The following is a 26709-nucleotide window of genomic DNA, read 5'->3' on the forward strand; positions in this document are numbered from 1 at the left end:
ACATTGTCATTTTAGAACACTTGGGTATCGATAGTATTCCATTAAGGACCAGAGCCTAACCCCCAACCAGAAGCCCCCCCCCCCTCCTTTGTGATTGTCTCACAGGGTCGCCATGAGTCTGGATCAGACAGCTGAGTGTAGCAGCAGGGGGTTGTGGCAGGAGTCCATGGCGATGGCCTACTGAAGTCTTCAGATAACGGTGCTAACGGAACAGAATTACATAGCTCAAGTCCAGGCAGAGGTTAATCAAGAACATTTGTAGCCAAAAAATAAAACCTAACTTGTGCAGAGAAAAGATACTACCCACCTTCTGTGGTCCCCTGCAGATTTTCATAGTTTCTAGGTTAGTAGTCTCTTTTTTTTCAGCAGTGGGGTGAATGGCAAGCTCTATCCACAAATATCCATCCATGCACGTTTCTTTTAGCCATCACTAGACATTTTCAGTTTTGGCATGCAAATTAAATGCAGTTTGGGCCAATCAAATGCAGCTAAACAAAATAACTCATCACACCGACCATCCGTAGTTACCACTTTTGAGACTGGATAGCAGCCTGGTCAATCAAGGACAACCCCTAAGTGCCGAGGACCTGAAGAGGCAGTACGAATAGCCATCTTGGATTTCAGAGCTCTGCAATCTTCACATTGGCAACAGAGGCTCTGGGTGGCAATGAACCTGGTGGAGAACGAAGTAGAGCAGTGGGGACAGAAGGCAGCGTTTTCTTCTGATCTTTGGATGAGTGACAACATTGTTGCGAAAAGTGCGATTGTCCTGCAGTGCGGGAAGCGAGAGCTGTATATGCGGGGCCGCCGCCTCCCTTCTATGCTGCGTTCCATCTTCTTTAAATTCCGCCTTCAGAGCATATATTCTGGCTTAGAAGGCAAAAGTGTAAGAGAATGGCACGCAGCACAGAACACATCGGAAGGAAGGCGGAGGGCTAGGCGAGTTAACCCCCACAAATGCAGCACAGAACGCATCTAAAGGAAGGCGGAGGCTAGGTGAGTTAACAACCACAAATGCAGCACAGAACGCATCTAAAGGAAGGCGGAGGCTAGGTGAGTTAACCCCCACATATACAGCTCTCACCTCCCTCACCCTGCAGGACGATAGTTCGCTAGACAGGAATTCTATTTAGCAGTGGTTATCACTCTCACCTTGCAGCAGTGTGTCCTCTGTTCATATCCAACTCAGGGCACTATTTGCCTGCGTTTGTATGTTCTCCCTGTTTCTGCATGGGTTTCCGTCAGACACTCCAGTCTCCTCCCACATCTCAAAAACAGTTAATCTAAGTGACTACCTCCTAAAAATTGGCTGTAGACTATGATGGACATAAGACCATGGTAGCGACAAGACTGAACCTCTCTGAGGGACAGTTTGTGACATGCCTATATATACAAACTGCTGTGGAAGATGTCAACGCTACATAAGTAGATAATAACAATAATTAAGAATACAAATTATAATCATCATCATCAATCTTTCCAGTTTGATCCCAGAAACTATTCAAGATAAAGTCCCAACACTCTGAAATAAAGAAACCGACAAATTGTACACCTATAACCCTACATGCTTTTTATTACAAGACTAAATCGAGCATATGTGAAAAATTCCTCATTCAGTAACTACATCTAGGGGCACAAATATTTGGAAAGAAGAAAAAAAAAATAAAGAAACAAAAAAAAAATTCATTAAATTATGAGAAATATGATTAAATCATTGACCAAATAGAAAATTTATATAATAAAGCCAGGAAAAAAAAAGTTGTAAAATATAGTTTACAATAATTATTCACATTCATGGCTGTACATCAATACATACAACAACATGGCCCGGAACATGAATTCAATCCAAATAATTCATATATTAGAATTTAAATAACACAGACTGAACTAGAGGCCAACATTTAGCCAGCAAATAACCTTATACAAGAATAAAAATACAAAAGTGAATATCCTATCATTGCATTATTTGTTTTAAGATTTTTTTGTTTGTTTTTTTTCAGTTTTTAAGCTTAGCCTGTACATCACAGTTACAGTCAGCTACAAACCAGGTATAGAGAAAGAAAAAAAATAAAAAATAACATTTATATTCAACTGCCACCAACCTTATAAAAAAAAAGAAAAAGCCAACCTACTATGGTCCAGCTTTTTTTTTCTTCTTCTTCTTTTAATTCCTGTCACTAAAATACAGCAGGTACTAAACTCTGCCACCAATCAAGGCAATTTAGCAGACGCAGACACCATGTTACACCAAGAGGGTGTGGTCAATGCTTGAGGCGTATTCACCAGTTCTATGACCCACCTATGCGGTCATCCAAAGCACAGACTTGTTTGCTAGCTGTGCTGTGAATCCACACTGGAGGATTCTCCATGCTCTGGTCACTGTGCAAGATGCGTGTGCGTTCCTTTACAGCAGCATACTAGTCAATGGTACAAGACTAGTATTAGAGAGAAGAGTGCTCGGCTGCCCCCAATAGTCTAGCGGTTACTTTGGAAGCTGTGGATTATGGAAACGTTCACTAGTGTTGGGACCGTTTATAGGAGAATTCCACAAAGCACTACTGAATTAGGATTATGCAAATTTTATATGCAGATTTATGGAACCTGAAAAAGGACTAATCAAATCCCACCAATGTTTAATTTGATTGCTCCGTTTTCAAGCTGCCTATATTTGCATATGGAATTTGCATAATCTTGCATCAACTCCGATTCATTTGCCTCTCATTGACCCTTCCTATTCAGGATCTCCTGCTGCTCATCCTCCACCCCCACCCCCTTCTCCACAAAGTAAACTGGCCCTGTCAGCAGGTAGGCAAGCAGTTTATTGGTACATTGATCAGGTGTAAACAAAGCGATCATGAAAGGACCACTCACTAGCGCGAAAAAAGTAAAATTGTAAATACATGTAAACACATACAAATAAGAAATAGGCTTCTTCCAGAGTAGAGTGAGCCTAAATTACTCTTCTCCTATGTTGCTATCACTTACAGTAGGTAGTAGAAATCTGACAGATTCTCAAAGCTTTTATTTAATTTTCGAAAGCACTTAGTGAATGGCAGTTGCTCTGTTCAACTGCCAAAAAAAGTGTGCAGTGAACATGGAAGCTGGCCAGCATCATTGTATAGATCATTTACAGGTTTTCAGGGAGTGTCTTTATAAATAATAAAGGCCATGCTGAGAACCCCCATGAAGAGATGGACTAGTCCAAAACCTGTCGGTTCTGTCAGATTTCTGCCCCCTACTTAAGTGACAGCAACATAGGAGAAAAGCAATTTAAGGCTCATTTTACTCTGGAAGAAACATACTCCTTATTTGTATAGGTTTACACATATTTAAAATTTTAAAATTTTTCGCGATAGTGATCCTTGAAGTATCGTAAGGAATACTTATCCCTCAATACCTGGGAATTAACTGACATATTTAAAGATAACAGAGTCACCTTGAAGAACAACAGACTCTACCTAGCGGATTGTTTTTTTCCTAAGTGAGCAAAGTTTGAAAATAAACTGTAGTAACTAATATATAACTCAGGGAATCTATTTCATGCGTTGTGGAATTCCTCATTGAATCAGCTTTCCCACCCGCTACAGTGCCACTGGATTTCCCGGAGACTTTTACAGAAATCCTTTACCGTCTTCACTTTCAGCAAAGGTGATTAGTCTGAAATGAACCACGAAGGGCACACTGTATAATTTAGGCTAAGTTCACCTGGAAACCAGGACAGATGTTCTATTCCACCTGATATTTGTATGATATTAATATACAACAAAGACCTATTTGCTAAACGGTTTCCTGAAATTAAAGTGGATGTGTTGCCCACACACAGTGAAGTCAAGGGGGAATCCCGTGCTCAAGAATAAAGGAAAGAAAGAAAACCTGTCAGCCTGTAAGTGATGCTGAGTGACAAAAACCCAACCCCCATCAGTGCCTTTCTTTTTTTTTTAATCCAAAATCCATTCTGTTTTTACATTCCCATTAGGTTTGGTATTAGCCAGGGTACTTGAGGGGAGCAAACAAATAAACAGGACCCAAGGGGACTCCCCTCTGCAAGACTAGCAGCTACAATCAAGTTAGGATGCCAGAAGTGTGTTAGACCGATACAGAAAGTGGATGTGTGCACAGATCACCCATGACAACTAGAAGAATGTATGAATACCCCCAAAAATGAAAAAGTGAGAACAAACGTGATTAAATATGATTGAGTGAGGAAGGAAGTAGGTTACAGTAGTGCTGTGGTGGGTTTCGGTAGGTGGAACTTTTATCAGGTATCGCTCAGAGGCTGATGGACCATTTCCACGAAGTGTCAGGGAGGTAATAGAGGTACTAGTCAACTTTGCCTGCCTATCTAGTTCCTAATGAACCAATCAGATATCTCAGAAGTCCTGGAAAAACGGAGGCCTCTCCCCACTGTGTGCTTGCAACAGGTTCTCTTTAACATCGATATCAGAAAACAAATCATCACAGATCATGACTTTGCCTTTCCTACCGAAACCAAGAAATGTTTTTGACCACCAAACAGAATGAAACTGCCAGCTTGGCCTATGACAAGTACCATAAAATCCTGTCCGGTCTTACATTTGTGGCCCTGTGAAATTATGGGATTTAAAAGCAAAAACAAACAGTTGAAAATAGCAGCAGGCAGGCATCACGTAAGGCCAATATTAAAAATAATCATAGAAAAGAAAAAAAAAAACAGACACAGGTCTAGGCTAATAAAAGTTTCTGTGGGTAAATCTAACTAATCATCAGAGTTGTGTTCCATCCCTTTCCACACAAAGGCCCACTAACACCCAAAAACTAAAGGGTCCCTGTAGGCAATATGAAACCATCCTCCAAACTCTTATATCCCTTGCTTATTCAGAACTATAAAATTTGAGTCCTAGCTCCACCCACCAGCCAGTCATTATGGGAGTCCAAACCTCCCCTATGGAGTCGTTACTCCTTTTATGGGACAGATCATAAGATACTGGAGCAAGACTCCACTGAGGCACACAAAGTTCAAGAGATACAAGAGAACTGTGTAGGATTCACACCACCAGATTCAACCTATAACGGAAATGACTTTTAGGATGACCCTTTAACTCCTTCCCTCCCCCCACGTGGACATGGGAAGGGGGAGAGGAAAAAAAAAAAAACACCTCTCCATTCAATTCTAGAATTACTAAGTTCATACTTCTACTAGAGTGGAATTAAAAGGGTGCTGTCAGACTGTGAGGATAAAAATTCAGATAACTTTTCCTTTACTATTAAATATATTTATATATATATAAAATGTATATAACTCTTTATTCAGTGCTTACGTCAACATACTATTTCCTCTGCAGCCTATAACTTGCTATTTATACAAAGTCTGTGCTGACTGGCGCACAGATCCTGCACAAAACACGGCTAGAAGTACCACGCAGAACCGGTGACGGTAAGTTTACTAACTGTACATGTGAGCTTACTGAAAGCACTATACAACGGAAGTAAGAGTGGGAATGAGGTCTCCTTGCACCACTGGGTAGTGGATACCCTTACTGCGGAGTCAAGACTGCAATGTTCTACCTTTCAGTGCTGTATAGGTTTGTAAAGCTTCCTGACCAAAACGAGTTCACTGGCAAAAAAATAAAAATATCTGAGAAACTAAAACAGGAAAGGTTCCACAGACTACGGTATATATGAGTTTGTCAATGTGTGCACAAGTACAATGATCTGTGTTTTTCTACCGACTGTTACGTTAAAGCTGGCATAGCAAGGCCTACCCACTAGGTTGCAGAAGATATAGAGCTGGTGTGCACGAAAGCAAAAAATCACCACAGCAACGATATGCATGTTGTAACTCAACAGAAGCACAGAGAAGAAGCAAGGTAAACCCTGGATTCCATTAAATGTCCACGTTTGTCTTCATATTTTGTTTTTCTCTATGTAGATATCTGACCGTATGATTTGTCATGGAGAGATGGTGGCTGGGGGCGAGTGGAGAAGGGTTTTCTCTTCTGTTCTGCTAAGTAAAGCTCATCTGTTGAATCGGGGACTCTAGCAGCATGAGGGAAGCTTGCAGGACATGGAAGAGACGCAGTGCTACATGCCGCTATTTTGGTGATTCTGGTATCTGTGCCGCCACACCTCCTGGATCTTTTTGCACCATTTATGGGCGTTTCCATTGGGGTCCATTAGGTAATAGGTCCGATTAGGCTATGGATGGAGAGGAAAAAAACAATTAAATTGTAAGCATTGGCCAAGAAGACAAAACAATATCAAGTAAATCCTAAAGAAACATTCTGTGTGCAGAGCTTTTATCAGTAAACTAGTCTTAGGGCCCGTTTCTACTTGTGCGGTGGGAATCGCCGCGGGAAAATTTTGCATGTGGATACGAATTTTCATACGATTTCGCATGGATGACTGTGCATGCGAATTTAACCATGGCAGTGCCTGTGTGCTTTTCCATTGTTTCTATGCGAAATCGTATGCGAATTCGGATACCAAAACCACATGCGAATTTCCTATTAAATTCATTGTATGCGAATCGCATAGCGGTATGCGAATTCGGATGGCTCTGCCGTGCAGATTTTTTCTGCACAGAAAAACGCTCAGAAATCCTGAGAAGTGGAAACAGTCCCTATCCGATTGTATTGTCTATGCAAATCTGCATGCAGAAAAATGGCCCCTTAGGGGCCGTACAAATTCCACTAGAGGAGGGATTTGTTGGAAGAGCAGCAGAAGGGTAATTTTTCTATATTTAGCTACACTACGGGGATCCCACAGAGAGACATTGCCGCTTAGAGTGGAATATCACTTTTAGAATCGGTAAGGCCTGGAACCAACTAGCAATGCTTTTCTAAGCGCTTGTGATTTGAAAATCTCTTGCTAATGTAATGCTAAGGGTGTGATCCCACTTGAATAAAGCGATTTTATTTTTTGTAAGTGAACCCGAGGTGGGGTTCTGACAATGAAATCCGCATACAGAGACTGGGTCTGCCTATACAGCCCAGCCTCTGTTGCTATCCAGATCCCCCCTAAGCCCCCCTGCTCTCACTCATAAATCACAGCCGCGCTGACGACACTCGTGTCACAGCGGGCCGTGTTTACCTCTGTACTGTCAGTCTGCTGCTCCCCCCGCCTCCTGCATAGCTTCGGTCCCCGGCAGCATCCCTTCCCTCCCTGCTGATTGGGGGGAAGGGACGAGGGGCGGGCACTGGAGCTATGCAGGAGGCGGGGGGAGAGCCGAAACTGACAATACAGAGGTAAACCCAGCCTGCACAGCGCGGCTGTGATTTGTGGGTGATCGCAGAGCGCAGGGGAGGCTTAGGGGGGGATCTGGATAGCAACAGAGGCTGGGCTGTATAGGCAGACCCAGTCTCTGTATGCGGATTTCATTGTCAGAACCCCACCTCGGGGTTACATTAGCAAGAGCTTTTCAAATCACTAGTGTTGTCCGGATCACGAACGATTCGGATCTTTGATCCAAATCTCTTGCGAGTCGAATCATCCGAATCATCAAAATGAGTGATTCGGATCACAAAGGGGGCGGGGCCAGGAGCGGCCCGCCCCCCTCCTCTCAGAGGGCAGCGGGGTCCTGGAAGAAGACTAGAGATGGATCGCTCAGTTGGAGGGGAGCCAGCCTTGCAGGGACAGGTAGATGAGAGAGAGGTGACATGGGTGCCACTGCCAGATAGGTGTAGAGCACACATACTGGCTATAATGTGCTGTTCATTTTAGGCTGTCTGTTCCGTAGTTGTGAACAAATGGGAAACTTTTGTCTCAGAAGCACAACTCAGAAACTTTGCAAACAGCGTGCTGGGCAAGAATGACAGGGGCACTGTGATTGCAGGGCAATATGATCCTCCTGCACTGCTCTAAACAGCTGCACTTCACTTCTGGGAATGCTTTCTTTCACTGTGCGACGTTTGCATTCAAAGTGTATACAGATGAACATGTAGGTGAAATATATGTAAAGCATATGATTGCAGCATGTGGGTATTGTGTGCAAAAAAACATCTCTGCCCTCTGCTCGTCTCTCCTCCCTTCTCTGTTCACTCCCTGCCCACCATCTCCCCTTCTCTGTGTGTCCACCCCCCTCTCCTTCTCTGTCCACCGCAGGAAAAGTCCTGTCCTGCTAGTCATTTCACCCCCGAATGCTTCCCTAGTAAAATGATCCGAGATTTGGATCAAAGATCCAGATCTTTTCAATGATCCGATTCGAATCATCCGAATCATTGAAAAGATCCGAACTTCCCATCTCTACAAATCACTGGTGCTTAGAAAACCACTGCTAGTGGGTCCCTGGCCTCAGTGTGATTCCAACAGTCTCCACATACAAATATGTCTACTACTTTTACTGCAGGATGGCAAGTCCAGCTAGTTTTTACCTCATCTAATTAGCTTTCATACCTCAATGATGCCTTGAGATAACCAATCAGACTGTGTTACACCACCTGAGAGTAACTGGGCTGTGTATGGTTACTCACAGTAATCAATTTGGGCCCATTTTCACAGAGTGTGAATTTGCATTGCGAAACTTCCCATTAGTACCTAAAGCAATGGAATTTTAATGCAATAGTTTCCATTGAATGTGTCTTTTGTGGTCCGTAGTGATACGAGAAAAACAAAAAACAGGAAAAAAAAAAACGGACAGTTTGATGTAGATATTGGCAGCACGCATCCGTTTCCCATGTAATAAGGATTGTCAATTATGCAAAACACATGCAAAAATGTACATACTATAACATGTGAAATGTAATATTCTTGTGGAAACAGGCCTTCTACTAAACCTGAACTATTATGCAATGCAATGCTTCAGGAGACATTTATTGAGTGTGTGTAAGGGCTGGTTCAGACGGACACTTGCGGAGCGTTTACCGCAAGCTTTCGGAACGTCGCGGTAAACGTTTACACCAAGCTTTTGCACGCGTTTGCACAATCGCGGCGTTCGGGACCCGATTTTCACTATTGTTCGAGCTGCCCCTGGAAGCGACATGTAGCTTCCAGGGGGCGGCCAACCGCGACGGCTAATGTCCCCCTAGGGGAAGAAAAAACGCGACCGCATCGGAACGCGACGCGAAGGCTACTGAAAGCCTGACCGCGCAGCCGCCGCAACGCCCCCAAACGTCCGTCTGAACCAGCCCTTAAAGGCTTAATAACCCAGTGCTGATCCTAATGATCTGATCAAGGTAGTTACTCCTGAAAAATAAATTGCGCTGGACGTTATGAAGCTCCCAGACGCATTACAACGCAACGTTCTGGATTGCTTTGTCTAATGTGAAAGTTAACATGAAAGTCAAATACAGTTTCATGTTACCTTTCAAAACGCCTCCTAGGAGCAATCCGTCAAAACGCACGGATCAGCTCCTAGCGTGAAAGAGCCCTTAGTAAGCAGTGTGAAAGACTTCTGAAAACCAATGCAAGCTAAACTTGAGCCCATGGCCAAAACAAGCATTCTGATTAGTCACTGAGCAACTGATTCACCTTCGCACCTATTCACCCTCAGTTTTCCTTCCACTGGCTTTGATAAATCTTTCACCTGTAGCAACCAGATACAAGCCTGCAATGGAGCAGGACAAAGCGAAAGGAGGATAAAAATCCAGCTAATTGGTTATTTTGGCCTAGCAGTAGAGCTGGTCAATGAGATGATAATTATTTTAGTTTGATGCAATTTTTTGATTTTATGCAAATTATGTAGCCTGCAATTGGACCAATCAAAATCTTACGCCTGGTTCACACCTTCAATCTTGATTTGCCAATTTTACAACCTACATGTAGTATGAGGGTCATCAGATTTTGGATACTATGAACAGATTGTGTAGCTAAACTCCTATACTACATGGCGGTGGTAAAGCTGGTCAGTGGTTGGCCAATTAAAATTGAAGGTGTGTTTTAGTCTTCAGCGACTTCGTCTTCTTGGTTCAATTTCAAACTACATAAAAGTAACAAAAATTGACAACTACACAGCAGAGGTCCATTGCAGAAAGCTGCGTACACACGAGATAAAAGTCTTTAGAAAAGAACCCCCAAAGATGTTGACAAAAGATATTTGTATCTCAATCTTTCAAATCCATCCAAGCAAATCTGTTCCGTGGCCGATCGCTTGTTCAACAAGGAGTGTACGAGATCAGCAGATATTTCTTAACATTTGTGTGCACAGCGCATGCGTGACAAATAAATACCTAGACTTCGAAAACAGTGAAAAGCTTTTGCTTGAACTAATCGATTACATGTGTATAGCATCATTAGAAAGTTCCACCATTTAAACCTTCCTCACAAACCTATGAGGACTGATTCCCCCGGTTTGCAAATATTTTTATCTGACGTGTGTATGCAAGCTTAACATCCTGAGCGATACGCCGCTCAGGAGGTTTTGCTAGCCTCAGAGTACCCCAGGATAAATCTTTTAGATTTAATGGCTGCACAAGGTTTAGCTAGCACTGGGCTAGCTAGTATAGGTGGCCAGCACCCCCCCCGATTCGCCCATAATCCCCCCATACAGCCGCTTATAGATTACCCAGCCTGATTCCAGGGATCGCCGCATCCTCCCCGGACAGCTCCTCTTTTCTCTTTGGGGAGGATCGCACATGACGACATGCGCAGTCATTATCCTCCCCATAGAGAAGACCGGAGCTGTCCGGGGAGGCTGCAGCGATCGCTGGAACCAGGCTGGGTAATGTTGAAGTGGCTGGATCGGGGGGTGCTGGCCACCTATACTAGCTAGCCAAGTGCTAGCTAAACCTTGTGCAGCCATTAAATCTAATAGATTTATCTTGGGGGACTCCTGAGGCTAGCGAGTGGCATGCCCGGCAGTGTCAGGCATACCGCTCAGGAGGTTAAAGAGGACCTCCAGACAGGTGTACAAAAACCTGCAGCCTTGCTGTAAAAAAAAAAAAAAAAAAAAAAAAAAAAAAAAAGTTATATTTACCTGGGGTGTGATATCCCACAAAGCCATCCTGAAGACTCAGCATTACTCCACTCCAAGCACCTGGCCCCGCCTCCCCGAAGAAAACCGCTAAGCTATTTACTGCAGTAAATAGCTTGAGAACGGCTTGGTGGGACATCACACCACAGCTAAAATAAAACAAGGCTGCAGGTTTTTGTACATCAGTCTGGAGGTCCACTTTAAAGCCTGGCACACACTTTCAATCACTGACCAATTTAAACCACCTTCACGTAGTATGAGAGTCAACAGATAGTGAATACTGTGAGCAGACTGAGTAGGTAAACCCTCATACTACATGGAGGTGGTAGAATTGGTCAGTGATTGGCCAATCATAACTGAAAATGTGTATTAGGCTTTTGAGTTTGATGCTAAATGCAATCATGAACCATTTTCTGCATTGTATATCCAAACTTTACTTACTGTATGAACAAAAAAAGTCTTAAAATTCTTGGCTTCGGGGCGCAGCTCCTGGGACCATGGGATCTCCCCTTTAAGGACTTTGTTTACTGGATCCACATAATAGAGGTGTGGACCTTCTGTTAAGAGCAGCTGACGCCGTCGTGCAAACAGCCCCTGCGGAAATATACAAGATGATCTGCATTTACTAATCCCAAAACACAAGAAAACATTTCCACTTTCTGAGCTTTTCATCCAAACTACAAGGATTCAATGTCTCAAAAGATAACATTAAAATTCCTGTGAATTTTCTCTAGTGAACTAAAAATGTTTGTTACACCCACCTAACATCAAGTAAATACAAAATATTGTATAGGAATGTTTCAGTTGCAGTTTCAAAACCCGACACTGTCTTTTATGCTATAAAACAAAGCAGAAATAATGACCATTTGAACTTTCCTGCAGTAAAACCTTATCTCAAGCTGTCTCTCAATTTTTCTTGGCTGTTTAAGTGCTTCAGAAAACAGGACTGTATTTGACCCAGTGGGTCTAATGCAGTGATGGCTAACCTTGGCATTCCGGCTGTGACAACACTACAAATCCCATCATGCCTCTGCCTCCCTGAGTTATGCTTAGAGCTGTCAGAGTATTGCAATGCCTCATGGGACTTGTAGTTCCATCACAGCTGGAGTGCCAAGGTTAGCCATCACTGGTCCAATAGCTCATAAAAGCTCTTTTGCATAGATAACTGTAGTTTTTTTTTTTAACTCTTCCCGTACTGGAAAACAATACAAGACTCTTATTTGCTAGTAATGTTCTATGTCATAGCTGTACTACACATTCATTGTCTCATAAGATAAGTTTCGCTTTAGGTTTGCTTTTAGTCTCTGCTTTGTAACTTTGGTGGTCATACACACATACATCGCAACACAACAGAAACTCTACAATTGTGGGACGCAGGAGCGGCAGTAATTAACACTACCCAATTTGGCAAACCTCTCAGGATCAGATATCATTTTTTTTTACCTGGGGTTAGCTTTAAAGCTAATGGGATCTTTGTTAAAAAAAAACAAAAAAAAAACCAGATGCTTACCTAAGGAGAGGGAAGGCTCTGCTTCCTATAGCGCCATCCCTCTCCTCTCCCGGTGCGCTCGTTCAGGCGGCAGCTCTTTCGTTTAAATTCCCCGCTGCAGGGGACTTTGGAAGTCTTCGGGAGCAGAGTCCTTGCGCTGACGCGTGCGCAATATGGAGCAGCCCGTCTTCAGGAGCACTTGGCGGAGACTCCTTTTGACGGCGGAGACAGCAGCATTTGACCAAATTGGTCAACTGCTGCTATGGGGGAGCCAGCACTACAATGCGGGCGACCGGGAGAGGAGGGAAGGCTCTATAGGACCCAGAGTCTTCCCTCTTCTTAGGTAAGTATCTGGCTTTTTTTAAACGTCGGTTCCCATTAACTTTATGTATGAGTCTACTACTTTAGTATTGTGCTGTGAAATAAATTACTAAAAATAAGTAACACTTACCTTTCTTTTATCTACTGGACCCATTTTTAGAATTAAGTTATTTTCTACAAACTGATGCCTGCAAAAAAAATAAAATAAAAATAAGCAAAAAGCTTAGTTAAAACTGATAAAAACACACATGCATTCATGTAGATGTGCGGAACCATGCGTATGGCAGAAACATAAGTACCGTCATGATTCTCAGCTCTAATGACACACACTGGTGCAGTGAAGATCTGCCCAGTTCTTCTACAAATGGAAAACTGCCCAGGGTTGGTAGGAGTTATCGGCTAGTGCAGAACTTTCTCAATAGTAGCACAGTGGGGTGCATTTTATAAAAATAAAAAATTCTGTATCCAGCTATGAAGATCCAGATTTTTGTTCCACCCATGAAATCAGTACTTTTTTTATGCACACTATAAAGTATGGATCACCCAGTAATGACACAGTAAGGGCTCGGTTCCACTGGAGTAGTTTTCGCTCCAAATCCGCAGAGTTTCCCCGCGGGCAAATCGCGCAGGGAAACTCTGCCATAGACAACAATGGCACCGCCGGCCGAATCACTTGTGTTAGCGATTCGGACAGCATTTCCATCCGAATCTGTGCGGGAGGGGGAACTACAACAATAAAAAAAAAAAAGGTTCTTTTTTTAAATTAAAAAAAAAAAAAAAAAAAAAAAAAAAAAAACTACCATCGCAGCAGCAATCAGAGATCACCAAAAGAAAGCCCTCTTAGTGACAAGAAAAGGAGGTAAGATTAATTTGGGTGGTAAGTTGTATGACCGAGCAATATACTGTTAAAGCTGCAGTGTGCTGAATTGTAAAAAATCGCCTGGTCACTAGGGGGTGTACACCTGTGGTCCTCAACTGGTTAAAATGCACCATAAACTACTGTTCTATGTTTCTGTCACTTACAGTAAGCAGTAAGAATCTGACGGGTTTTGAACTAGTCCATCTCCTCATAGGGGATTCTGAGGGTTTTCTTTATTTTCAAAAGCACTTACTGAACCAGCAGTTGCTCAGTACATCTGCCAAAATAGTGTGCAGGCTTGCCAACATCTTTGTATAGATTATTCTAAGGGCTTGCTTTTGTAAGGAATTGAGATATTGTGAACCCTCCATGAGGAAATGGACTAGTCCAAAACCTTTCAGATTTTTACTGCTTACTGTAAGCAACAGGAACATGGGAGAAAAGTAATTTCTAGGGCATTTTAATCAAGGAGAAATTTAGTTCTTGTAAGTATGTGTACACATGTATTTGAAATTTGACAATTTTTGCGATAACGCTCCTTTAAGAGTTAACAAAGCAAGGCTGGCACATACGTTCTCCTCCTTAACCCACACACCGGAAGCCACTGTGTCATCCCTCCCTTACAACAGAACTTCTTATCCTGTCCTTCAGCCTTGCAGCATGTCTGTAGGGCACGCAGCCCCGAACTGTCACCCAAGGGATCAAGTCCTGATCCCTCCAGTCTGTTTGCCTGCTAACATACTTGCCCTAATTGTTCCATTGTATTAACTTCAAACAGAAGTAAGAATCTTTCTTGCATTTCTGCAGGCAAGTTAATTAACCTGCAAATGCTGAAACAAAATGGCTTCAGAACTTGGAAATGGAATTGGCACACTTTAAAGAGACATTAAGGCCTCAATTCACTAAGCTTTATCGAACACTTTATCGAACTTTTGATAATTTACCGCGTGAGTAAAATATAATTTTGAATTCACTAAGGAGTTATAGATTTATCGAATGTTTTATCGATAAAACGTTCAATAAATCTATAACACCTTAGTGAATTCAAAATTAGATTTTACCCATGAAGTAAATTATCAAACATTCAATAAAGTATTTGATAAAGCTTAGTGAATTGAGGCCAAAGTGATTGATCCTCTTAAGAAATAGAAGTGTGTGCCCTTACCACTGGTTTCCTCCAATTTGTTTTTCTAGCAGTAGTCGCTTTTCCTCCTCAGAGAACTGTAAATCGAGCTCAAACGAATTGTTATCAATGTCATGGATGTACTGTTCTATGTTACTGCCGGACCTCCGCGTCGGGACCGGCTCTGGCGTTTGCAGCGTTTGAGGTGACGCAGACAAGGCTACTTGCATTCCTCCAAACTGACTCAACAGGTCATCGTACTGAAAAAGAGTAACAGCATACATTAATTAGTAAGTTTATGTAAAACATCTGCTGGTTGGTACTCACAAATGGACATCACAATAGGGTTTTCTAACAGAAAAACAACATGAAGGCCAGAAACCCACTAGGAGCGATTCTCTGAGCACTTTGCGATTTGAAAACTCTTGCTAATATAATGCTATGGGTGTGATCCCAGTTGAGCGATGTGATTTTATAAAATTCCCCCATAGCATTGCATTAGCAAGAGCTTTTTCAAATCACTAGCAATTAGCAATTGCTCCTAGTGGGTTTCTGGCCAAAAGCAATATAAGCAATACAAAATCACAATACAAATGGGTATTCTGCCCAATATAGTTTCAAAAGGTAAGTGGGGTTAATTAGCTGTATAGAATTGTTAATATTTAATAAAGTTTTGGGCTTTACTAAAAAAAATATGTTGTTGGGCTCCATACAAAGTTGGCTTCAGGGGTGGTCCTGTGAACACCCTGGGCCCAGTACAGGAGCAATATCTGTACCTCCCTTGGTGGCAGCCCATAAAATAGCAGTGGGTCACTAACTGGCAAAGATGGCCAGAAATAAGAAAATAAATGTAAAGTGGAACTGCAGTGAAAATAATGTAATGAAAGAAAGAAAGTGCTTAATTTTTACAATATTTATAAATCATTTAGTCAGTGATTGCCCATTGTAAAATCTTTCCTGTTCCTGATTTACATTCTGAAATTTATCACATGGCAACATTTTTACTGCTGGCAGGTGATGTCTGTGGAAGGAGATGCAGTTTTTTTGGCGGTTGGAAACAGATGTTAATTCCCACAATGCAAGAAGGCTCCCACAGTGTGATGTCAGTACCTAGGTGCTGACATCACTCTGTGGGAGGTGTTTCATCACAATATCAGCCACACAGAGCCCCCTGATGATCTGTGAAAAGGTAAAGATTTTTTTTACAGGAAAAGGGGTATCGGCTACCGATTGGGATGAAGTTTAATCCTTGGCTACAGTCCCTCTTTAAAGGTCTTACGAGCCGAATTGTTTAAAAAAAGTTAAGTACCTGTGCCTATTTTGACCCCATGGAGGACGCCATCCGCGCCCTCTGTTTACGTCCGCCGGGTCCCCTTACTGTTATCGCCCAACCCCCCCCCCCCCCCTTTTCATCTCCCAACCCCACCGCCTGGGTCGGGCTCTCTTTCCACCAGTAACATGGCCGCCGGAGCTTGCCGCGGCTGCGCAGTCCGCATAGACGCAAGTGCAGCTCTAGGGCCTCCCCCCAGATCCACGCACAGGAGACAGCCTGTAGCGAGGACGTAGCGGGAGGAGCCCTAGAGCTGCGCAGCCGCACTCGCGTCTATACGTACTGTGCAGCTGTGGCAAGCTTACTGGTGGAAAGAGAGCCCGACCCAGGCGGTGGGGTCGGGAGCCAGCGATAACCGTGAGGGGACCCAGCGAAAGTAAACTGAGGGCGCGGATGGCGTCCTCCGTGGAGTCAAAATAGGCACAGGTACTTAACTTTTTTTTAAACAATTTGGCTCGTAAGTCCTTTAACAGCTTAAGGACCACAGGCTTACACCCCTCTAGTGACCAAGCTATTTTTTACAATTCAGGCCACTGCAGCTTTAACATTATGCTGCAGGGCCATACAACTTGGCACACAAATGAGTCCCTCGTCGTCCTCCTCGGACCCTCCGTTCTGCTTATATCTGGCCCGGGAATTGGGCCAGCCAAGCTCTTCAGCACATACGTGGCTCAGAAATGCAGGCGCAGAAAGCTCCCAAGCACCGGAGCGGGACAGGGGTGCACACGGCAAGTCGAGCATACACTGAAGGGGCATGACTGGCCGGATTACCGGACCAAATAGCGGCAGAACAGAGGGGCGGAGGAGGAGGGTGAGGGACTCCATGGACCACACAGGGCAGGAAAAAGCCACAGGTACGTATAAATACAGGCTAACGTTTCATCTCAGGTACACTTTAAGGCTGGGTGCACACGAGAGCAAATTGCAAACATTTTCTTGTATGTCAAATGATGTGTGCTGCAAGTGCAATGCATTCCTATGGGTCGCTCACGGTTTGACGATATATTTTTCCATGAATTCATGTTTCCATTTTTGTGTTTGCGTCGCGGGAAAAATTATTGGCATTTGCGGAAGCAGATATCATAAAAATGGCTGCCAGGCTGTGACCTCTCTTTTCCTATCCCACGCTGCCACTCTATATCCTTACGTGCCGTTGAGGATTTTCATTAAAAAAAGACTAGATTTGAATACATCTACATGCCCAGTCGCCTTCTCCACATACTGCATTGCAATTCTAAACTTAATTTGGGACAACTTATTTTGAGTACTTTTTTGCTTTCTGGGGGTAAATAGTGTTATACTAGTAAGTTGGACAAGCATATCCTAGAAGGACACTCATCGAGTCATGGCCAATGATAACAGCAGATATGCTTACTTGGAAGTTTGCAGTCAATTTTCACAAAATAATTTCACTTTAAAAAGCTAGAGTTTGTTTCTTTATTTGACTTTAGTTCTGCTTTAAACTTGCTGTAACCCCTATATTATTAATTATTCAGGTGATGAAGCTGAATAGGCAGTGTTCTAAATTAAGAAAACTGTGCTGCGAGCAAAATGCAGGAGTGAACTGTGGATACCCCTTACTAAATTATCATCCATACTGAAATATTCCCTGTACAAGAAATTATTCCTTTACCGTTTTAATAAACGATAATACTTAGGCAGGGTTCACACTTCTTAATCGCGTGCGATGCGTTTGCCGCACATACCATAAAGGCCACTGAAGCATCACACCATGACAGACTCTATAAAGATAAGGAATCACTGTAGGCATTTTCCACTACCGCGATTCGATTTTTACCAAAGAGCAATCGTGCTGCGGAGCGATCTTTACCGCAATTTTGCTATGCATTGCATAGCAAAATCGCGATCACAATTGCGGAAGAAAAATTTGGGATTTGTTTAATTGCAAGCGCTAGCGATTGCCAATGGAAAGGGGCCCTAATGCTAGGTACACACCATACAATTTTGTGTTCGATAGATGGCTTGATATATAAATTCCATCATGTTTGATCTTATTTTTGATCGTTTTTCTGGTCGATTTTTCATAGAGGTGAATGGAAATTGATAAGAAAAGATAAGAGAGATAAGAGAATCGAGCGGGAAATTGAGCGGAAAAACGCACTGTATGTACCTAGCATTAGCTCAGATTAGCTAGCGGGTTCCTTTTTCCCCAACTAAAAAGAAGTGGTGGCAGCCTTTTACTATAAAATTGTGTGCAGTAAAGTGGGGTTTGTCACGCGTTTCCTTCTGGCCTGTTTACCCAAGTCCATTTGCTTCCCCACATCAATTGCATCCACAAGATTGGATGGTCTGTGGGCTGAAGCAGACTGAGTGGCACCAAGTAGTCTGGCCAGTCAGAGACATGTGACAGTCAATGGGCCTTTTCCCATGCAGCTTCTACTCCACAAGTGTTCAACTCCAGTCCTCGAGAGCCATATCTATGCCAATGTTTCGGGTGGACTGAAAAATGTGTTTTATCTATTTGATGAATCACGCCTTTCCTGATTCAATCCCATCAATTAATTTGAGCTGTGCCAAAAATATGTGAGGACCTCGGCCCTTGAGGACTAGAGCTCGACATTCCTGCCCTACTCTATGGAATGGACTTCAACAATCGGTGCAATAGGCTCCTTCTCTGGACTGCTTTAAAAGGAAAAAACAGAGAAAAAACTCCCCTCTTTTCTCGAGCCTTTGAGCCTCAAAATGCAGAATCACAGCACTTTGAGTCCCCAGGGAGAAAAGCACTATAAAATGATTGTTGTTATAGTTATATATTGTTAACATACTTGGAGGCCGTTTGACTTCTCCATATTTTTTTGAGGGTTTTTTTTTTTTAGAAATATCTCAATAAACTCAGTTAAAACAATGTCAATGAAGCATTGCACTTCTGTTTAAATATTGCAAAATTGTATTTTTGCATGCACAAAAAAAAAAAAAAAAAAACCCACACGCCTTGCAGCATAAATTCGCTAATCGCATGCACATTTTCATAGACTTTCATTAGCTACACCGAAAACACGCACGTGAAAAAACACACATGAACGAAAATATGAAAGCGAAAAAAGGCATACAGTAAGTGTAAACCCTGCCTTATGCTAGGTACACACCATACAATTTTCTGTTAGATTTTCTCTTAGATTTACCTGCCAGATAGCTTTTTTCCATGTTGTAGGTAAATCTAACAGAAGAATCTAACAGAAAATTGTATGGTGTGTACCTAGCATTACTCGGGTTTGCTCATATACAATTTCTTTTTTTAATCTCCTAACGATAATGGATTGACTGTAATAAGTTCAAGTAACCCCGAGCCCAACCTCAGAATCAATTTTCCTTTGCAACCTTGATTAAAAAGAGCACATAGCTAGAAGGTTAAATGTTGGATAACATTTACAGGTGAACTGTGCCTCAAATTAGGACCTTATCATTATAAAAAGGGTTTTAGTCAAATAAAAAGACAAATACTTCAGTTCTCGGAGACACAGGAACATGGCCTAACAAGAGACAGAATTTCTTACATTTCCATAGAACTCTTCATCATCTTCAGCCATGGCTGGCAAATAAGCAGTGAGTTTTGGAGGCGTCTGAAGGTGCAAATCTTGCCATGTGATGCCATCAAAGAATGAGTGAGCTTTCAGGGGACCATAGCCTCCCATTTCTTCACAGCCTAATCGTTTAGTAGGGTCCTGGACCTGTTGGAGATGGAGAAGTAATTAATGGACCCATTATAATCATTCTCAAGGAGGGGTGTGCATGTGTGAGAAACACCAGGCTACCCATACTGGGGTGGGGGGCGGAGCATTGATTGATAATTTAGTATGCTTGCAGTATTACTGTATTCCCTTTCAGAAGAAAACAGTACAACTGCATTACTCTGTTCACAGTTGAGCTACTTACAAAATGACAGCCTTCAGTGCAAGTCCTTTCTGCCCCTACTCACCTCATAAATCTAGTACAATCGCAATCCCAGTAAAGGTGGCCACACACCATACAATTTTTTATCTGTTCAATTCAAGGACTTCAATCAATTTTTCTGACTGATTGTAACATTTGAAAAAAATGACCAATGTACCAATGTTACATTTTTTTTTACCAATTTTGATGAAAATGATTGGAAACGCTGAGAAAATTGATAGGGTGTGCATATTAATAAATTAGCAATCTAACACACACCATACGAGCTTAAAGAGAACCTGTACTGAGTAAAATTATTTAAAATAAACACATGAGGTAACTTCAAATGAACATTACATAGTCACCTTGCCATCAGTTCCTCTCAGAAGCTCACCATTTTCTTCTTACAGTGATCCCTTCCAGTTCTGACAACATTTTGTCAGAACTGAAATATGTCAGTTTCTGTCAGTTATATATCAGTTGCTGTCAGTTACAGCAGAGAGGAGAACTGATGTGTCCATGTTTCCCTATGGCTCAAGTGGGCGATGTTACAGTTTAACTGTGTGCGGACCAGGAAGCTGTTATGGGGTAATGGATATTTTCAAAATGGAGGACGGAGAATTCCATTGATCACAGTGGACAAACAGGACGCAGGAGAGGAAAAATAGATTGAAGAGTAGACTACACAGGAGGTAAGTATGACTTGTGTATGTTTATTTTGACTTTTAATGTTCAGTTCAGGTTTTCTTTACGAAAAATTGAAGAAAAATATCTGGCATTCCGGATCGATAAAAATCGAAAGAAAAAAAAAAAAAAAAAGGAAAATCTGATCGGATTTTTCAGTCTAATGAAAAAAAAAAAAAAAAGCATTCGATTTTATTGTATCGTGTGTGTGGCCACCTTAAAGAGAACCCGAGGTGGGTTTGAAGAATATTATCTGCATACAGAGGCTGGATCTGCCTATACAGCCCTGCCTCTGTTGCTATCCCAAACCCCCCTAAGGTCCCCCTGCACTCTGCAATCCCTCATAAATCACAGCCACGCTGCTGACAAACAGCTTGTCAGAGCTGGCTGTGTTTATCTCTATAGTGTCAGTCTGCTGCTCTCCCCGCCTCCTGCATAACTCCAGTCCCCGCCTGCATCCCTTCCCTCCCTGCTGATTGGAGGGAAGGGACAGGGACCGGAGCTATGCAGGAGGCGGAGGAGCAGCGGAGACTGACACTACAGATGTAAACACAGCCTCACAGCACGGCTGTAATTTATGAGGGATTGCAGAGTGCAGGGGGACCTTAGTGGGGTTTGGGATAGCAACAGAGACTGGGCTGTATAGGCAGATCCAGCCTCTGTATGCAGATAACATTCTTTAAACACACCTCGGGTTCTCTTTAAGAAAAGTTATTCTGACTTTCTTCTGACAGACACCAGCACACAAATCACCTCTCTGCCGGACCTGGCTGCAATATCACCCCTCCTTAAAACCAAGTATATAGACTGCTACAAACCCCCTTGTAGATAGGTGGTGCCTGGCAACCCTCCACAGGGCAGGATCTAGAAGTTCAGTACAGAAGCCCGCAGCACACCAGGATGTAAAATCCAGGAAACTTTTATTAGCACATCCAAAGACAGACAAGGCAGCTGACATGTTTCAGACACACATGTCCTTAGTCCTAGCCTATAGCTTAAGATTCATTTGTGTCCTGCTGTCATGCAGGAGGGAAAGCACAGCAGCAATATATAGATGTCTATGGATGTGAGTACATCTCCCAGCATGCACTGTGTCAGGCACACAACTCCGCAGAGAATTTCAAACTGCAGCACATCAGCGGTCTCGCTTGGGGAGTGGGGAAGATGGTGATCCCATAAAGAGGGGGGGGGGGGCAATGGAGCAGCACCCTGTAGGTAAGTGAAAATGATCACACCTACCCCCAAACGGCGCACTATTATGAACCCGCAGCCTAGTCGACAACTGGTTGTTTGCAGGACCATAAACACCCCTGCGTGAGTACAAGTCTCAGCAGAACATTATAACATAAGAGCTGAACTGCGTTATATCAGCCGCAGATTAAGGAACCACAGAAAGCCTATCCTTAGAAGTAAACTTTACCAGCAGTTTTTCTACGAGGTCTTTTGCTCTAGGGAAGAATTTCTCAGGGAAGTCATACTCCAGCTTTATTATCTTCTGGAATATAAGATATTCATTTCTACAAGACAGAAGATGTGTGTTAGTGGAGAGGGTCCTAGCTCTGCAGGCAAACATTTACAGATGATGCTTCCTCTTACCCAGCTCTGAATGGCGGTAGCCCAGCTACTAATTGATAAATAATACAACCAAGAGCCCAGAGGTCCGAACTAAGGAGGGGAGAAAAAGAAAATTAAAATAACAGGTAAACCAAACCAAGATATTACAAGATATAACAGAGTTGCGAACATGTGTAGACAGTTTCCCAGATTTTTATCTATATGCTTCACTACCCTCTAAATAAGCGAAACTTTATTAAACCCAGGAAAACATGTATGTGGTAGAGTATAATGCTCTTACCTAAATGTGTGTTCATTTAAAGAACCACTAGCAAAAAAGATGAAAAAAATTGTAAAACTTAGACACATCATACTGGCTTTGGACTAGTCCCTCTCCTCATTTGGTGGTGGTGGTAGTGGTGGGGGTTCATTATTTTCATAAGCACATGCACATACTGAAGTGTAGATGCGTAGTCCTGTCCAACTGCCAAAGTAGTGTGCCGGCCAGTAGGGAGGCTGGCTGGCATTTGTATAGATCCTTTCTAGGGAGACTAAAGGAAATACTGGGAATACCCTATGAGTAGATAGACTGGCCACAAAACCTGTCAAAATGAGAACTTTATGTTTTATATGTGTGGCTTTACATGCATTTTCAATTTCCCAATTCTTTGTGTTAGTGGTCCTTTATCAATGACTGAAAGGCTCTATTCCTATCCTAGGTATTTGTTTGGTCTCACCGCTCACTCACAACAGGATAGGCCCTTATTCGGTCAGGGAAGTGCTACAGCTGATAAAGGGGATGGCATCCTCTGTAGAACATCAAAGTAGAAGAGAAGCTGGCACATCCCATACAATTCTTTATTCGATAAAGAGCTTTACGGGATGTGCCAGCTCCTATTCCTCACAGCCCCCCCAGTTAATGGCTGGCAGCCTGCCAATGTGCCTGGGTGGAGCGCTGTAGATCCTGAAGTCCAAAAGGTGGGGACTATAACTAATATATGTTGAGCAACTTTATCTCCTAATCCTCATGGCATGTTCATGAAACCCAGGACATACACAGAAAGGGGGAGGCATAAGCAAAGTGGAAGAGGTTGCAAGGGTTATAACCCCATGATTAACCTCCTTGCCGGTTATCCCGAGCTCAGCTGGGCCGATTTGCATAATTTTTTTTCCTACACGCAGCTAGCACTTTGCTAGCTGCATGTGGTACGCGATCGCCGCCGCTACCCGCCGCGCCCTGGGCTCGCTACATGATTTAAAAAAAAAAAAAAAAGTGAGTGCTGCGCTGCCCCCTTGCCGGCGGGAATTAGACCGGCAAGGAGGTTAATGTCTGCCTCTCTTGCAGCACCATTTTAATTACAGACAAGTGTAAGTGCACCAACTAGCAGATAACTGAAAATCAAGGTAAAGGGGATACTAGTATGGGATCATTAGTTAAAGCAAGTCTGAAGTGTTGATTAAAAAACGAAAAAAACAAAAAACGGATAGTCACCTAAGGAGAGAGAAGGCTCTGGGTCCTATAGAGCTTTCCCGCTCCTCTCCTCATCCCCTTGATCCCCCCGCATGCTCCTCCATTTAAATCTCCCGCCGCGACAGACTTCGAAGGTACCGTATTTTTTGGACTATAAGACGCTCCTGACCATAAGACACTGCTAGGTTTAAAGTACAAAAACCAGGGGGGAAAAAAAATATACTAAACCTGGCACATCCACGGTGAAGGGGCATCTTATGAATTATGCCCCCTTGCAACCCTTGTGTCTCCCTGTGTCCTCTATGCCCCCCCCCTTCTGTCCTCTATGCCCCCCCCCCTTCTGTCCTCTATGCCCCTTTGCATCCTCCGATTGTCCCTCTGTATCCTCCTCTGCATGGGCACAGTACAGGGAGTCCCCGGCATTACAGCGGGTTGGAGGTCCATAGTGGCAGGTGTTCACAAGTCAGGAACTCCCTGCATTTAAACTAGAAGATGCAGTGACTCCCCCCCCCCCACACACACACTTTTGGGGGAGAAAAAGTGAGTCATTTACTTACATAATATAATAAAGGAATTTTTTAAACCCTTTGTGAAAATGGGCAAGGGGGACATCGGAAGTTTGAGGAAACACTTCAGTCACATTTTCGCTCATCCCTACCTGAACCCAACGGTCTCTTAGATAGTTATCCCAGATTTAGTGTTGGGTAGATTCAGGTGGAGTTTCCTCTTCAAGTAACATTTCTCAAGCTCTACTATAGGCATGGGGAAGATACATAGGGCAGAATGGTGGCATACTTGCCTTTTACAAGCAGATTTCTCTGTGAGAAGCTCTGGTGAAACGTATTGCGCTGTCCCTACAAATGAATTCGCTCGTGCTGTGAACACAAAACAACAGAAATCACTTTTAAAACACAAGAGAACTGCTTTTCTGCAAAGATGCCAGTGCCCAAGTCCTCATTGGTCCCAATTTCATTCAGCAGCATTACTCTAAACATACAAACGTGATGATAATAGAAGAAGGAAATCAGCACCAAATATTAGTGTTGGGGTTCGAATTCAGGAGAATGAGTTTGGAAACCTGAATTCTACCGCACACCACACTTCAGCACTCAAAGCAGTGGACAGAGTCACGGGAATGTAACTCACTTGTGAGCTATACCGCGCTGAAGCTATAGTCACATGAATTGCAGCGTGACTCACAAGTGAGGGACCCTGTCCACTGCATCTGGTGCTGAAGTGTGGTGTGTGCGAGAATTGGGGGTTTCCAAATCTATTCTACCAAATTCGTACACCAACACTACCAAATATACTGGTTCTTTAATTAGCAATGACCCAAAATACGACTGAGCGGAAGGTTACCTTTTTGTCTGTGAGAATAGTTACTGACAGATAAGTTGGATGCTGTAATGTCACTTTGTCACACTATTATATTACTGTTCCATTAATTCCCCAAAAAATAACAAAAACAACCTTTTCAAAGTGTACCCGAGCCGAAGCTCAGGTACAAAACTAGATACTTACCTGAACAGAGGGAAGCCTCAGGGTCCTATTGAGGCTTCCCTCGCTGGACTGATGACCCTTCGTTGCTGAGTGTCGCTAATATCAGGGGCGCGCAGCTTGTCTTCCTGTATCGTGGCCTCGCATAAGCCGTGCGAGCCCGCCCGTGCATGCGCAATAAGCCAAAGCTGTGGGCTCCGTGATACTGCGCATGTGGGCGGCCTCCCATGGCTACTGCACACCCATGATACAGGAAGACGAGCTACACGGCCCTGATTTGGAGGTGGGCCACACTCCGCTATAGGGGGATTCAGACCACCGCGGGAAGCCTCAATATGATTCTGAGGCTTCCCTCTCTTCAGGGTAAGGTCTGATTTTGAACCCAAGCTTCGGCTCAAGTTAATTTTAAAGAGACTCTGTACTCTTAAATTCTTACAATAAAAAGCATACCATTCTATTCATTATGTTCTCCAGGGCCCCTCTGTCATTTCCGCCACTCCCTGCCGCGATCCTGGCTTTTAATGGCCAGTTTTAGGCAGTGTTTACAAACAAAAAAACATGGTTGCTAACCAGGAAGTGATGTTTGTATAGATCTCATGTTACAGTATACTACAAGCTTTTAGTACATTGAGAATTATCTGCACTCCAGTCTGGGATTCTCACAGTTCTCAACATGGAGACATGCAGCTCCCTTCCCCCTCAGAGAGCTCTGTCTGTGTGTTGTAAACAAAGCACACAGAGTCTGCAGGTGGAGTGGAGGGGGCGTGCATAACTTCTCCCTATCATAGCAGAGGCAGCACATTCCTCCCTGGCTCGACAAAGCTTGACAAAGAAAAGAAAATTCGCTATATTACAGAGACAGTGCAACTAGAAAAGGCTGCAGTAATCCAGACCACATTAGAACAAGTATAGGAACTTATAGGATACATGAAATAAGGCTGACATTTTTGTTACAGAGTCTCTTTATATAACTTCATTGAAAAAAAAAAACCCAGTTTAAAAGGAACCTTTCAGTATAAACTATGACAGCTAAGTTTATAACAAGCCCTGCAGAGGCCATCCTTATGGCTCATTCATATTGCACATGCTTGCATGCGTTGTGTGGACACAGGAAACACATTAGCATTCCCACACAAGCATTTGTGTGCTTTTTTGTTACCTGCACATCTGTGTGCATTATTTTATATACTGTGATAACAAAGGAAGTTCTATTCATTTGAAAAATGCATAAAAAATTAAATGCATTTCTGTTTGTTGATTTTTTCACATGAACAAGGATTACTCATACTGCATTACACTAGTTAATGAGTGGGTTCAAACAGCCAGTGACGTGTTAAGACGCCTGACCTGCACACCTGCCTTTTGGACTTATTCAGCAATGCCATCTATGAAGTGGAACTGTAACAACATATAGGAAAATGTAGTAAATTATTCAGGATACCCAATTTTATGTAAAATATTCTCATTTCAGCATCAGAAACACTTCTTGTATCTATATATTGCCGAATATTGGTGTGCAGTTCACCCTACCATGGAAGCTTAGCCTAAGCTGTTGAATATGTGGAATTTGCCCTCCTCCCCCTGAGCATTCTGGCAAACCAAAGA

The 26709-nt window shown here is 43.0% G+C and overlaps 1 protein-coding gene across 2 annotated transcripts in view; it reads right to left on the reverse strand.

Moving 5' to 3' along the window:
• Positions 1 to 1544: 1544 nt before the first annotated feature.
• PDPK1 (3-phosphoinositide dependent protein kinase 1) overlaps positions 1545 to 26709 on the reverse strand; it is a 116242-nt gene continuing 91077 nt past the window's right edge. For both annotated transcript variants that reach the window (XM_068244546.1, XM_068244544.1), the window contains exons 7-14: positions 24407 to 24482; positions 22179 to 22247; positions 22003 to 22099; positions 19523 to 19696; positions 14720 to 14937; positions 12826 to 12883; positions 11327 to 11479; positions 1545 to 6174 (exon numbers count right to left, since the gene is read on the reverse strand). In XM_068244546.1, the coding sequence (XP_068100647.1) occupies positions 6061 to 6174; positions 11327 to 11479; positions 12826 to 12883; positions 14720 to 14937; positions 19523 to 19696; positions 22003 to 22099; positions 22179 to 22247; positions 24407 to 24482 (959 nt within the window). In that variant the 3' untranslated portion in view covers positions 1545 to 6060. The remainder of the gene's footprint in view (positions 6175 to 11326; positions 11480 to 12825; positions 12884 to 14719; positions 14938 to 19522; positions 19697 to 22002; positions 22100 to 22178; positions 22248 to 24406; positions 24483 to 26709) is intronic.

Source organism: Hyperolius riggenbachi, chromosome 7 (genome assembly GCF_040937935.1).
Source record: "Hyperolius riggenbachi isolate aHypRig1 chromosome 7, aHypRig1.pri, whole genome shotgun sequence".
Taxonomy (NCBI): domain Eukaryota; kingdom Metazoa; phylum Chordata; class Amphibia; order Anura; family Hyperoliidae; genus Hyperolius; species Hyperolius riggenbachi.